We start from the raw sequence: 14,697 nt of genomic DNA on the forward strand, positions 1-14,697 counted from the left end.
GACAAAATCACTGCATTCGTGGCAATAACTGTGGATTAGCGGGTACCTGAAGTGAATCTGCGCGGGCCTCTAATTTAGCACGGGTGACAGGCTTCTGCAGCAGGAACGACTCGTCTGCCCTTGTTTCACACGTAGTCTCTGACTCCTCCACGTAGTGATCCTTGCCATGCTCTGCTGCACACAGACGCAGCACGATCAGTGAGACAGTGATTCTTACCTGCGTTAACTCTTTTGTTGTTGCTCAAGTCAATATTCCCACAAATCCACCTGTCAATATTGAATTCCATTCGAGCTAAATACAAATCCAAGTTATTCAAATGTGGGCGCAAGCTTGAGAGCAACACCTTGATGCCGTCGAACAGATCGTGCACTGATGTTGAAAGAGGGCCAATCGTGTTTCCTTCATCCCTGAATCTGTATGCATCCCACTGATGTGCTCAAACAAAATTAAGCAAACCCACGCTGTGAGGCAAGAGAGACAATTCAGATTGTACCAAGGATTTTCTAACTGCTTTAGAGGCTCTGTGTTTTGAAACCTTATCAGATTCCCTTTTTTGACAAAGTCTGTCTGACGAACAACTCGTTTCTGACCCAGCATGTGGAAGCCTTTCCATTTTCAATAGTATGTGGTGCTTTTATGAGGGGCTTAACTAATGACTGATTGTCTAAATTTCATCATACTTGCAGCTCTAATTGCATGACATGGACACAAAGTTTACATCCTATAGCGACAGGAAGACAAGTACAGCACAGCACAGGTTAGGGTTACGGTTAGGTTATGTCTTCTCCAACACGTGTGACAGCTTGGCTCATGTCTCCAGACCAATGTGTTTATTACCACCAGATGAGCTCGGTGTTAACTGAGGACAAAAAAAAAGTTGCATTTGTTCATCTTGTTTTCTCTAAGCTCATAAATCACTGTGGCAAACAGTTTCATTACGGAGCTGAAGTTGTGTTTGGTGTTTTAGTGTGTGTTAGCATTATTGGGCCGTGACTTTTAATGTTTTAATGCAAAATCACTAGCTGTGACAGGTTTATTCTTCTTTTTCTTGGTTTTATTTTAATCAGCGCCTTCCCTCATCCAGGCTGGGATTGGAGACAAAACTGTCCTTCTGCCTTCTGTCTATTTTAAGATCACAACTGAGCAGTGTGATCATCTTTAGAATCACCACATCTCTTCAGAAAAGTGAAAAATGGTATTCATTTCATTCAATAACAAAGAGGACTAATATATCAATGACCAACGAGAAACAATCAAAAACATCAGACTGAAAGGCATTAAAACTGATTGATTGCTGCAATGTTTCTTCTTCAATGTTTCTTCCCCCCCCCCCCCCCCCCCCCCCCCCCCACACACACACACACACACACACACACACACTGAAAGCCAACACAGTCCATTTGGATTTGGAGATAAAAATGTCAAATGTGCTGAAAAATGACTCAGACCTTTGGGCAACATGGGGTGCTGTAAAGAATCCAAACGCAGTCTGAATTAACGCTGCTGGAACATGCTGTTTTTTCACACATCAAGGAGTCATGTGATGTGAAGCGTTTCAGTGAAGTGCTTCAGTACGTAACCGATCAGCTTTCAGTGTGTGGGAGCTGTCATTACTTACAATAACATCAAGTTTTCGGAGTAAAATTGATCAGTAAAATGAGCACAATAACAGTAAAATGGTGTGTCACTCCGGGTTTGTCCCCTTGCTGCGGTGCATCCAGCTATGACCTCTCCAACACGTCTGTCAGTGTTAACAGGTGGGAAGCTGCTGATGGGTCGTGTCCTTGTCTCGTGACCCCACACTGGCTGGCCTGTTCTCACTCTCTCCTTCTGTCTACATCCTCCTCAGGCCAAGAGAGAACAGACCTCTTCCTCAGACGTCTATTTTCAGCACAACATCCAAAAACACCTCCACCTCTCTCATCTGCTTGAAACTGCACCCCTCCTCCCAGTTTCGCACACTGCACTTCCTGCACCCAGTGAAATACCAAAGGGTCAGGCAAATGGTGTTTTCAAGGTCAGGCAAATGCCAACTTGTTGTTGCTGCTTCACTTTGTACTATGGCAAAAATAGAGCCCTCACTGTCAGTCTCCTCTGAATATTCTTGAAGATGTTATTAAGACCCCCCCCCCCCAAAAAAAACAGGCGTTTCCATCTTACCAGCTCATATGGAGATGTATTGTTTGTCCTTGCAACAGCATGTCGCTCAGACTCACTCACACCTCACTGCCACCAGCACCATCATGGTGGTGTTTTCTAAATCCCTTGCAACAATAACACAATCTACTCAATCAATAGCATGCACACGCCTGAAATGTCAACATTTTGAAAATGTGTGTAGTGTGTGTGTGTGTGTGTGTGTGTGTGTGTGTGTGTGTGTGTGTGTGTGTGTGTGATGTATCAACTCCTTTCCTCTTGAGCATAACATTCAATACAGTCGATGTGGAGTGTGGAGAGAATAATTTTACACACAATACAGATAATAAAAGCTGTCACCAGTAACACAACACATGCTGCCAGATCCACAAATGTAAGCTTCATTACAATTGAATAATTTGGCAGAAAAATACTAATTGATTGCTGCACAGAGACAGCAATCGATTAGTATGCTCTTTCATGACTGATGCATCTTATCCACTAAAGGGTTCAGCAAGATGTCTGTAAGTTTGACTTTGAAAGTGCCGTCCTGTCAGCAGACTGACCTGTCTGTGGGGGGAGGAGGCTGCAGGAGGTGCTGATGCTCTGACTCAGACCCTCGACTTCTGGTTTGGGCTCCGGGCTCAGTGGCACAGACAGGAAGTGGTTGAGGTTGATTGGATGAGTCTGACTCTGGGCCAGGCAGGGCAGGCTGCGGCGAGACGGCTTCAGGCTCTTCTCCTTCAGGATCTCGCTGATGCTGGTGTGCATGCCTGCGGAGGAGAGGGACAGTGGAGGTCTATTTGTCAGTCTCTTTAATAAAATACGTAAAATATCCATATATATTTATACATTTATGTCATGCTTGTATCATGTAGATGTGCTTACACTGATGAATAAAATGTGTTCTAGTCAGAGACACTTCAGAGATAATGAACCTCCGCTGGGAACGGATGCACGACTGCAGTCAACACTGAAGTCAACACGATAAAAATGTTTTACATAAGGTGGAGGTTGAAGTTGCCAATGCAGCATGAAGGTACCAGCCGAGGGAGGAGCGTCAGGTCATTACATCCGCAGGAGTATGACTGCTTCTCGTCAGCTGGTAGCCAAACAGCTGATTGACGAGCTCCAGTGATAGAAAGTGTGAAAGAGGCACTCCTACTTTATGAAAGTGCACTACTAAATCACTGGAGTGCCCCTCGGAGTCTAATGTAAGCTAATGTAGGTGCAACTTCAGCACTTCAATGCAACAGTCCATTCACTCATATTTATGTATTTATCTTTTATTGCTCTATTCTGGCATTTTTGTTGCTTGTTTATCATTTAAACAGTCACTTAAAAAATGCATAAATGTCAATTAACAAAAAGAAACAGACAAATAAAATCCAGGAAACTTTATCTAAAATACATTTATGTGAGTGGAAAAATGGAGGGAGAGAGAAATCACTTCACTCATCAACTGGTCCATTATTTTATGGGCTACAGTGGTTGTGATAATGTCTGCCCTTCATAGCAGAGTGCATTAAAACCCTGCGCACTCCCCCTCCATCAAATCACACACAGCAGCATGATGGTGCACCACAAAACGAAATTACCTCAATGCGCTTGTTAGTGCTTAAACCAGTTTCAGATAGAAACATGGAAGAACAGCATTCACTTGTGCTGTTACGTAGCTTTCTCATTAGCATGTCATTGTTTTATTAATGCCGGCAGAGGTCATTTTCAAGGTGATTTCAGCGATAAAAGAGCAATGTGGTGATTGTGGGGCTGACAGATTGTTGAATGGGTGGCTCAACAACAGTGTAATTCTAAATTGTAAAGAGAGGCTCAGAGGTTAATAACGATAATGAATGTCCAGCGATGAAAGCAGGACATCGTACCCGACCTTCACACCAGGCAGCAGCTCCAGCGCTGCAGCTCCTCACATATTAATTCATGAAATGAGGCGGTCTCTTTCAAATGGGAACATGACTTCTTTTCACCTCTAGTTAGGGATCATTTCAGTGACCTTCCTGAAATGTTCAGCAGCCTTGATAATTCACTCTCTGTAACCTGGGGGTCCATGCTGCGAGCTGCGCAATAACTCATTCTCCCGACATTGATCTCAATGGGATTTCCCAGTGCTGTTGGGTGAGAATGGAGCCAGTTAAATATGTGAGCTTGGGGACCCAAGGGAACCACTAATCACGCTGTTTATTTCCTGTGCAGCCCCACAGATATGAAATGAATGAAAGCTGCAAGCTCCTGCTAAAAGCTACGAAATGAATAATTGAGAAAGTGAAATGTGTAGAAACTGCGTTGAAAATATGCATTGAAACTGCTTGCAGCTGGATTTCACTCTACTCAGGGGATAGATTTTTGTAAAAAATGTTTGATATGAAACTCTTTTAAGTGCAAAAGCATGAAACCATGAGTAAACTTTAAATAGAACTATTTGTCCATGTCAGAAAGATCATTTGTCTTTAGGCTAACAACAATGCTTGACTTATAGTGCTTTAATAATTTCTATGGTATACAGGCATTCAGTTCTGCTTCGTTGTTTTTCATATTTCATCAATTCCATTAAATCCAATACATAAAATCAATACTGAGCTGCAGATTGCTGACCTATTAGTCTGTAAAGAGTGACGTTGCCCCAAATACATTTGCAATGACATTTCAGAAACCAAAGATTTTATGGACCAGTGAGCAAGAGGGTTTGTTTCTGTCAGCAACAACATGCTTTATGACTGGCTGGTAAAGCAGTGCAAGCTGTGAGCTTCCATTCAAGAGGCCAGAAGCCTAAAGTGCCATATTTTTAATATGACCTGTTAGAAGAACCTGCCTACTTTCACTCCATTATGCTGATCAATACATAGAGAATGGTTGCTGCTATGTATTGCCAATAAGGTACATTTACTGGACAGCAGGTGGTCTAGATAATCCCAGCACACATTGGCAAGGCTCAACATGTTGGAGACAATATATCAGAGCAGAGCAAGTTAATGGGCCTGTAGAGGCGAGGCCTGGTGGTCCCAAAGGACTGTCGAAGTTTAAAATAGACCCACAAATTGGACGGAGTTGGTGTTGTGTGAAATTGCTTCCATGGAAATTTCAGAGCACGTGGATATGGACAGAAACTAACTGTTCAAATCTCTCAGCCTCTGCGGATATATAGGATATAATAATGATTATCTGACAATCGTTGCCCAGTTCGGAGCTTTGGCTTCATTTTCACGTGCAGGCAGACTCGGTGAACTCGGTCCCACGGTCAGAGCAGTTGTTCTGAAGACAGTGCATTGTGTAAGTCTATATAAATATATAAAGGGTTCATCTAATGTGAAATCCTGAGTTTAATCTTGCTGTGCGCTGGCTGAAACTGGTTTATCAGGAAAAAGTTAATCCTGTGTGTGTGTATGTGTGTGTGTGTGTGTGTGTGTGTGTGTGTGTGTGTGTGTGTGTGTGTGTGTGTGTGTGCATGGACTGCATGTGCATGTGTGTGTGTCAGTTGATATGGGAGTCTGTGGGCTGTCAATGGGTTCCAGTCCTGCACAGGAAGGAGGAGGAGGAGGAGGAGGGACGCAGGAGAGACGGATAAAAAAGAAAACAGATAAAGGCCCAGGGAGTGGACACGGTGAGGTGCGATGGGAAAAAACACCTCCGAATTTCCTCTGCATCAGCGTGACACGGGGCCTTGACGACAAACCTGTGTGTGCTTTCACAAACACCCACTCAGGCTCATCTGAGGGGGAGCTGGACCAGCTTCAGGGAAGGGCGTGATCCAGGATTTGGATCTCTCCTGTGCAGCTTGTCCATGACAGTCTAGTGATGTGAGATTAAAAGGATTTGGTTTTGATTTTTTGTGTGTGTAGGTATGATATTGTATATACTTATATACACACACACACACACACACACACACACACACACACACACACACACACACACATATATACACATATATATAGTGAATATAGTGTGTACTGTATATCTACAAGCGAGCATATCCCTGGCACAGCACTCCGTGTGTTTCTGTGCTGCTGTCACCAATCTACTCTGAGCCAGCTGGAAGAACAAACATTTAATTTGAAAAACGTCAAGGATTTTATGATCAATTACAAGCTGTCAGATAGCAGAGGAAGCAAAACAATGAGATAAAACCGCCCAATACGTGGAAGAAGAAACATTACTTTTGCTTTTAGTCAGGTTCGTCCACAATCGCCGTGAGAGACACGAGCAGAAATGAAAGCATTGAGACATTATCTGCAAGGATGTCGCACAACAGAGAATTCAGGTCAGTGGGCTGTTTCCCATCATGCCTCTGTGTTTCCTCGTTCCATACCTTCAATTATTCATCCATGTTCAGCCCATAGCACTTTGGGCATCACAGTTTTCAACTGAGGAACATTCTGCATCAGGACCTTTTAAAGCACAACAGAGTGCATTTCAGGGATCTCTGCTATTTAAAATGGGCTAAGAAGAAAAAATAACATACACACAGAAAAATACTGCTGTGGTGTGTTTATAAAAATTATCACGTGGAGGCAGGACTGAGGCGAGGCCAGGAGCACCTCCTGCAGAAACGTTCGGCAGGCAATTTAAGTGTGTTTCATCCTCCGCCTGGCGTCCCATCAAAGAACACATAGACGGAGCCGAGTTCACAAGGAGTATTTAGAACCACATCATTAGCAGCCACTGAATATTCAGCTCATATCTTCCCTTACATGGTTGGTACTTGAGGCACACCAGTGATTCTTGCTGACCAAGGATGAATAACGATGACTGATCTATGCTTTGGGTTGCATCGTGTTTAAACTAGATACTGACATTTACAGATATTTCAATTCAATGCACGGTACAAATGTGAAAATGAAGTTCAAAATGTTGAAATTCAAATACATTTTTGTTCTCGCAGGTTCATCCTGCGTAGGCTGAAACAGACCGGGAGTTAAATATACATTCAGCATCATAAAAGCGTACTTTAAAAAATTACTTTACAGGAAGTTTACTAGTAAAGGTATTTTTATGCTGCAGTTTAAGTTACAGTTACATTTACTTTGCAGTTGATCACCATCAAACTATCAAACGAATAACTGCTGCACCACTAGCTCTGTGACTGCAGGTTTGCAGCTTCAGATTTCATGGAGAATATAAAGTATAATTGTATTTTCTACTGAGAACAGGGAGAAATCAAATACTTAAATTCTCCCATGCGATTTGTGATTTACCACAACAGTAATGTATCTATTCAATTGGATATTCATCAGCTTAATTATAATATCATATCATATATATCATGGTTAACTATTCAGATCTGATATTACTGACACAAGCTATTGACCTAAAGCCACAACAAGGAACTTTGATTTTGTGCTGATTTTGGCGGCCCCTGTGGACAAAAGTGGCAGTGTAGCAGAAGAGAGCCATCTCAGTTCTCTTCATCTGATGAATGACCGACCAAAGTTGACTCATGTACTCTCCCCTGCTCTATCACCGTCCCTTTAGGATGCTTTTTTTGGTTTGTTTTTTGTTTTTGTTTTTCAGTCAATTCTTTTCTTTTTCTCTTTGCTGCCACTGTATCAGTCATACTAGCAAATGTGTGATGAAAGCATGAAGCATCTGGTTACAGGCACAGACCATAACACCGTTTCATGACTTTAAAAAGTGTTCACCCCCTTGGATGTTTTCATATTTTATTTTTTTAGCAATACTGAATCATAGTGGGTGTCATAAGGATTCGGGATGCTGAAGAAAAACTTTAATATCAAAGTAAAAACAGTCTAAATCGGTTAATAATGTGCTCCATGGACAGTGTTGGCAGCTTTGGTCTGTCAATCACGTGCAGCAGAGCCAGGCAGCCCGATCGTGAGCACACCTCAGAGCAGATGGCAATTTTTACCCATGGTTTAAACGGTTCAGGACCTCATTATATAATCCTGGCACAACCTCTGGGTTGCATCATTTGAGCAGATTAAACATCTTCTTTCTCTCTCAATCTCTATTTTCCCCCGATCCTTTAACGTCACACTATCTTCTTATGCGCCCTGATTGCTTGTGATTTCTACTACGTCACAGGATTTTCTGCAAAGCCGTTGCTGCGTCCATCCGTACGCACCTCATCAGGGAAAGCATGAGAGCTGCAGTGTCTTCAGTGAACACATCTTCGTTCCATGGTGCCACCGAGTCACCAAAATCTGTATGATCTGCAGACGTGATTGAACTGTAGAATAAGTTTGAGCTGCAGCTGAACTTCTGCCTGTATTGTTCTTATAACCTAGCAACAAAACAAACGCTGACTATTTAAAGACTGTGAAAGTGTTACTGCCAGACCATACACACCCATACAGAACAAAACAGCCTCTTTGTTCTGCGATTCTGTAAACTCTTTGTCTACCTGGCATGCTACACAAAAGGCACGTTTGCCTCAAAGGCCTAAATAAAGCTGATGTTGGCCTAATATTCAACAGTAAAGTCACAGATGATGCTGTATATGCGCTCTCCCCAAATATGTCCTGAATTTAATGTCTGTATCTATAAAACCATCTGCCTGCTTGCATAAGAGGACAGGTGGCCTGCTTAGTACTGTGCAACCAAAGGTTTACACATGAACTGACACACACACACACACACACACACACACACACACACACACACACACACACACACACACACACACACACACACACGGTTAACACACTTTGGCTGTATATGCACACATACAAAGTTAAAAAGTGTAGTTTAACAGAGGACTGTCAGTCCTTCAGCAGCCACTGATCCCACCCACCGACAAACAGAGCACAAACACACACATGCACGCGTGCGCATATACAAAACATATATACCGATATACAAAATCAATTCTTTAGAAACTATAAGGGAAGTTGCTTGTTCGTTCTTGGCTGATGTTTGCTGATAATATGAGGCTGGAAAAACATTATTTTCATCAGAAAACAGTAAAAAAAAAGAAAGAAAAAAAAGGCCCACAGCACACGGTGATGTCATTAAAACATCAAACCCCCCAAAGTATTCAATTTACTCTCATGTTACATAAAGGAAAGCAGCATTTTTGCTTGAAAAATGACTTCATTGATTTTATTAATTGTTGCAGATTAACTTTTCTTTTTCAATTGACTGATCAACTGATCAGTTAATCCATTGGTTCTCAGTCTTTTCTGTCTGACCTGCCCCGCAGCCCCTGTGTTGTGTGTTTATCATTACAATCTTTTATTAATACAATTAAACTGTTAGTGTTAAGTGTACAAGTACCCCTGGCTGAGAAGCACTGTCATCGATTGATCGACTGATCGCTGCAGCTCCAGAATAACACACAGCCCGTACAGGCATGAACAAAGCTTTATGAAAGACTAACACTAAGCATTCGATTGTAGCACCAGGTTGCATTTAAATCCCGATATGCTTAAAGCACACACTGTCAGGCTGAGCGTTCAGTGTGTCATTAAGTTTCAGCGACTTTCATCGACATGTTGATGATGAATCTGAGTTTATGATTAATCTGCCAAAGAACATTTGAAACTCACTCAAATCCTGGGATATAACATCAGATGGCTGTGACTCATTTTTGTCTTGAAGTCCAAATGAGGCTGCTTTTTTTCTAGATTTACCAACTGAATTATACATTTGATCAGGAACAAAAAAAAATTACATCTATACGCACATCTAGTGCTTATTTTCATAATCAGCCCATTTTCAAACTCTGTTCTTTCTTCAAATAAAAAAATCGTTTGAATATTAAAAAACACTAATCTGCTGCTCGGCAGCTTTAAAGATAAACTTGAGAGAGATTTATCTCCTTTACGTCTTCTATACAGATTTTACTGATTACCTATCGAGCAATAACGGCTTGGCTCGAGCAACAAAGCTCTTTGCCCTCAGTGTCCATAAAACACAGAGCTTCGGCCTTTAAATGGTGAAAAAGCATTTTCAGCTCCAAGCCTTTTAATGCTCTCATAGGGTGCTGTTGATTGTCTTTGAGGAAGTCATTTCTGAATTTTGCCCGAGCAGGACTTTGTGAGCCAACATTCACCTCTTTTGCCTTCGATTTAATGGTGCACTTAGCAGGCACTGAAATATTGAGTGGACCCTCAAGCCCATACTCAGATTTTTACATAAATCTGATATCATGTTTTGCTATGTGTTTCCTGTTGGCTGGGCTGAAGCCAGGAAGGGGTTCACTCCATTATGTTTAATATTATAAGCTAGGATTTCCTCTGAAATAGCAGCACAGAAAAAATAAATGCTGTATGGAACACAGTGCAAACACAACATGTCTGTTTGGATGATCGTAAAAGCCCCAAACAAAGCTGTTCTGGATTCATGTGGTACAGTCCATATTGTGCATGTCGGTCATGGCAGAAGGAAAAAAAAGTTTCTTGTCTCCCTCTGTGAGTTTCTCAAAATAGAAATGGGCTACAGCAGATAAGTTTACAGGCCCTTCAGGAGGGCATCCCTCAGCCATGAGGTTTCTACTGCAGCTGCTCAGCTCAGCGTCCTCTCATCACAAGCCAGGGGAAAGACCCTTTCATCCCCCTCAGCCAGATACATGAACAAAAACAGGTCACGGCTCCCCATTTGGGAGCCCGTGTCGGCGAGAAAATGAGACGTTTTTCACCATTCTTCTAAATTTAGACAGCCAGCACATTAATAATTAACACTAAGTAGTAAAGAATCACTAATGTTGTCTGAAGAGCCCTACTTATCAGGGTTTAAAATCAATACTGGAGCAGCAGTGTAATCTATCTGTAATGGAAGACACAGATGGATGACTTCATGGGTATTTAGTTACTGATTTGAGGAAATTTGCTCCAATATGTGAGATCAATTATCTTTCTTCTACAGTTTGCTGCATAATCTCTGTTATTGCCGGTCCAAATGGACACCAACATGGACAAAATGAGTCTGATGTCTCAAATTGCTTTTCCAATTTCTTGCTGAGTGGAGATGTATTTTCCCTTTCACTGCATGACAGCAACTCTGAACAGCCTCAAATCATTTTTTTTTTTTTTTATCACTGTCAAAACCTCAAAGTCTGAGTGCAGCTGTTCCAGACAGTTGCGGGGCACACGCAGTCAATCTGCTTCACCTTTAGCACCACACATTTGTGTGGAACGCTTTGTATCTTTCCTCAAAGCACATGCATGATAAGCTTCTATTATTACACCAGCCTACTTGTACTGTTGTGAGTGTTTAGGCAGATCCCTGAAAGCTGATGCGCACGGACATGACTGTGAGTTCAAACGCTTCTAAAACAACCTTTCCAAGATCTGCAGTGCCTGAATCGTGAGGAAAGGTCATCCAGTCATGCAACCATCCACTGTATGGTAACCAAGGTGGCTTAAATAGCTTGTCATGTTTCTACATTTGAACAATTCCTGATCAGTTTAGTTAAAATTAAGGTGGCACTTAGAAATATTTGCTTTAATTGGAATGTGCGAAGCCTACTCCTCAACATTTACGACTTTCAATGCAACATGAACTAACATAACAAAGCGCACTGGATTCAGGAGCAGGCTTCATCCCAAGAGGAGGAGGCTGCAAGACCCCCAACTCTGCGTCACGCTTACGGCAAGTAGAGAGCCCGATGGATCAGAGTATCGTGCCGCACCACAAACTATTTAACTGGAGTAGAAAAGTCAGCACACATCGCACCCAGCTCAAATGCAAACCATCAGCGGACGCGAAAGCATCACATTAGCGACCAACCTTTCTGCTGCTTGAAGGACTGGATGGAGCCCGAGTGGTGCACCATTGCGACGTTCAGTGGCTTTCCGGCGTTAATTGAATTCCGTATTTGAAAAAGCAAAATTGCAGAATGCATGGGAAGCTATGGAGGGGTTGCGTAGGTGTTCTCGCAGCTCCCATCCTGCCAACAGATCTCACGGGCGATGCGCAAACCCCAGCAACACCTGTCTCAGCTCCGCATGCTCCCCCCCTCCGCTCCCCAACCACCACCGTCCACGGCTGTTGTCATGGTGACGGGCGGTAGGGGAGGTCCTGCGATGGACACGTCCTCCTCCGTCCTGATTTACCGACTCCGAAACAAGATGCGGGAAATTACCAGGGGCAGCAGATCTCAAATGGACCGACAAGGACGTGTATTGATCCGGCCATCAATCACCCTCTTTTGCCCGCGCTGAGAGCGGCTTGTACCCTGAGGCACCGCGTGGTTTGATGAGCTGAGACTGAAATGGAACAGCGCTGGTTCAAAAAATGGACCTCCAAACATTATGTAACAGCTCGCCCAGTAAGGACGCTGTTTTCATTCTTATTTCTGAGGTCGACGTAATTCAAGCACTATGTGCGCCGTTATTATGTTTGCATTAGGTCATTTTCCAGCCTTGAAGTAAAGACTGAAACTTTACTCATTAAAAATCGTAGTCTTGAGACAGACCACCGACCCTCACCACAGAGAGGACGTCACAAACACCAGAGCCATCAGATTGTCTAAATCCACCGGACGGCATGTGCTCTTCATCAAAACACACTCATCATGTCCAGCATGGTGACAGAAGCCACTGTTGGCCCACAGCCACAACCAGACTTAACTGTGAATTGACCCCCCCCCCAACAAAAAAACAAACAAACAAAAAAAAACCCCTTACAATCAAAACAAAGCATCAATAAAAGGAATGTGGACAGTTTGACTTTTTCTTGGCTGAACCGTTTGCTTTGGCAGGAGAGTGTGAGAAAAACTCACAACAATCAATACTATAGCTTTACTACAGAGCTGAGAGCTGCTGACACACCGCCGCTGGGAGATCCTCTCTGTTCTATCACACATGAAAACTGAGCAGGGTGTTAAAAATGGCTGCAGCGCAGTTTGATAACCTGCATATTATGATAACTTATAATGTGATCATACTGGCTTTATTGGGCAAATGGGACTCAGATGGTTGTATTTAGTTACTGAGGGTCATTACAAATGTGGGGCTGTTTTTTTTTTACTGAATTAAGAAATTTTCTGCTTCTACTGCTTTCTTTTTTAATATTTCATTGATGTAAACGATGCCTGGTGTGCATCTGTTATCACCTGCACATTTCACCGATGTTTATGGCAGCTTTAACATGTAAACACGACATGGAAAAATGGAATAGGAAGCATTTCATTATCAATCACACGCAATTCATGTGGCACCTCAGTGAGAGTATGTAGGCAAAACGCACAATATTGTCTCCTCATCACTTAGCCTCGGGTCTTCAGTTGCACCAAACAGAGATCTTATCATGGTTTATCTGCAAGGTCACTGGTCTTATCTCAATGTCAACCACACAGAGTTACTGATCAGCAGACCTCCAGTCAGGATCCGAGGCTCATGTTGTTCAGGTTGTTGACTGCTGTGATCTGGTCTTCACCGGGTCATGATAACACCCTTTGCTCTGTGGTCCTACTTTTGTGTGTCAATCTCTGTATGTGCTAGTATTCTGGAGAGTAGTCTGGCATCTGTCATAGATGCAAATACCATCTGCTTTCTTGCAGCTCAGCACGCCTCTCCTCCTCCCACTGTTCTGAGGTTTACTGAGGACTGGTGGCAGGGCTGTGCGTGCCGACCCCTATAACATGTCATTGAGCCATTGAGGAAAAATGCATGTCTTGCACTGGGCTGATAAATAAATAAATTACTTCTATGGTCAGTCCATTTAAAATTTTTATCTCCTCCATTCCTGCCTGTTAGTTTGGAGATGTAGGTCAGATGACTGAGCTGCAGCGTGAGCAAGGTTTTAGATAAACAAAATGCTGCCACCTTGTGGTTAAAATGTGACTGACTGAGCCGTCAACGTTGAGCTCCAACTAAGACAAACAAAGAGGTTTTTGCATTATTCACCTCAACATGTGTGTGCAAATATGCAGTCATGAACTACTTTTGGGAAGATTCACATATTGAATGATTCTCTCTGCAGCCTCCAACAAAAGGGTTAGCTTTGTAAAACCTTTGTGTCAAATGGCAAACAATCAAATCCTCAAGATCTGTGCTGCAAGGGGCTTTCCATTAGAGGATGCAAACTTAATTTTCAGTGTTTTTATGGCTGTAAACCAAAAAATGCAAAACAGAAAAATAGCTGCAGTCACGCAGGTGTAGGGAGACATATCTAATTACATTCAGAAACAATCAAAGCCACCTTCCCATAATTTTCAGCACATGTCCGGTTGCATAAAGAGGTTCTGTGTTTGCACACTATGGAAAGAATCAAAGAACTCTCCATTTGCACAAGAGGCTCCTGAATGAGAAAGATCTCTAACATCACGTGCAGCCAGATTACTGCCTTGCACTATGGATTAGCAGCTGGGGATCTGCTGATGAAGTTATTTTAAAAGCTCAGAGAAAACAGTTCAACTGAGGGTATAAACCTTTCCAGAACAACCCTGCAATGTATTACTTTCATGATCAATTAGTCTTTTTTTTTTTTTTTTTTTAAATAATCTAATCATTTATCTATAACACTGCAGAAAATAGGTCAAAAACACCCATTTCCCCAGTGTCAATGTCTTTAAATTTCTTGTTTTGCCCCCCAAAATGCCCAGAACCCAAAGATTCATTTCATTATGGTGATATAATACAGAG

At 42.5% G+C, this 14,697-nt stretch overlaps 1 protein-coding gene across 4 annotated transcripts in view; it reads right to left on the bottom strand.

The window, feature by feature from the left end:
• Positions 1 to 14,697, bottom strand: part of ano3 (anoctamin 3) — a 34,367-nt gene that overhangs the window by 18,875 nt on the left and 795 nt on the right. The window contains exons 1-3 of one of the 4 annotated variants that reach the window (XM_070971721.1): positions 11,840 to 12,375; positions 2,704 to 2,910; positions 47 to 171 (exon numbers count right to left, since the gene is read on the bottom strand). In XM_070971721.1, the coding sequence (XP_070827822.1) occupies positions 47 to 171; positions 2,704 to 2,910; positions 11,840 to 11,954 (447 nt within the window). In that variant the 5' untranslated portion in view covers positions 11,955 to 12,375. Of the gene's footprint in view, positions 1 to 46; positions 175 to 2,703; positions 2,911 to 11,839; positions 12,376 to 14,697 lie in introns of those variants that run through there. The other 3 variants (XM_070971720.1, XM_070971719.1, XM_070971722.1) reach the window with 3 other exon arrangements.

The sequence above is a fragment of the Chaetodon trifascialis genome, chromosome 10 (genome assembly GCF_039877785.1).
Source record: "Chaetodon trifascialis isolate fChaTrf1 chromosome 10, fChaTrf1.hap1, whole genome shotgun sequence".
Taxonomy (NCBI): domain Eukaryota; kingdom Metazoa; phylum Chordata; class Actinopteri; order Chaetodontiformes; family Chaetodontidae; genus Chaetodon; species Chaetodon trifascialis.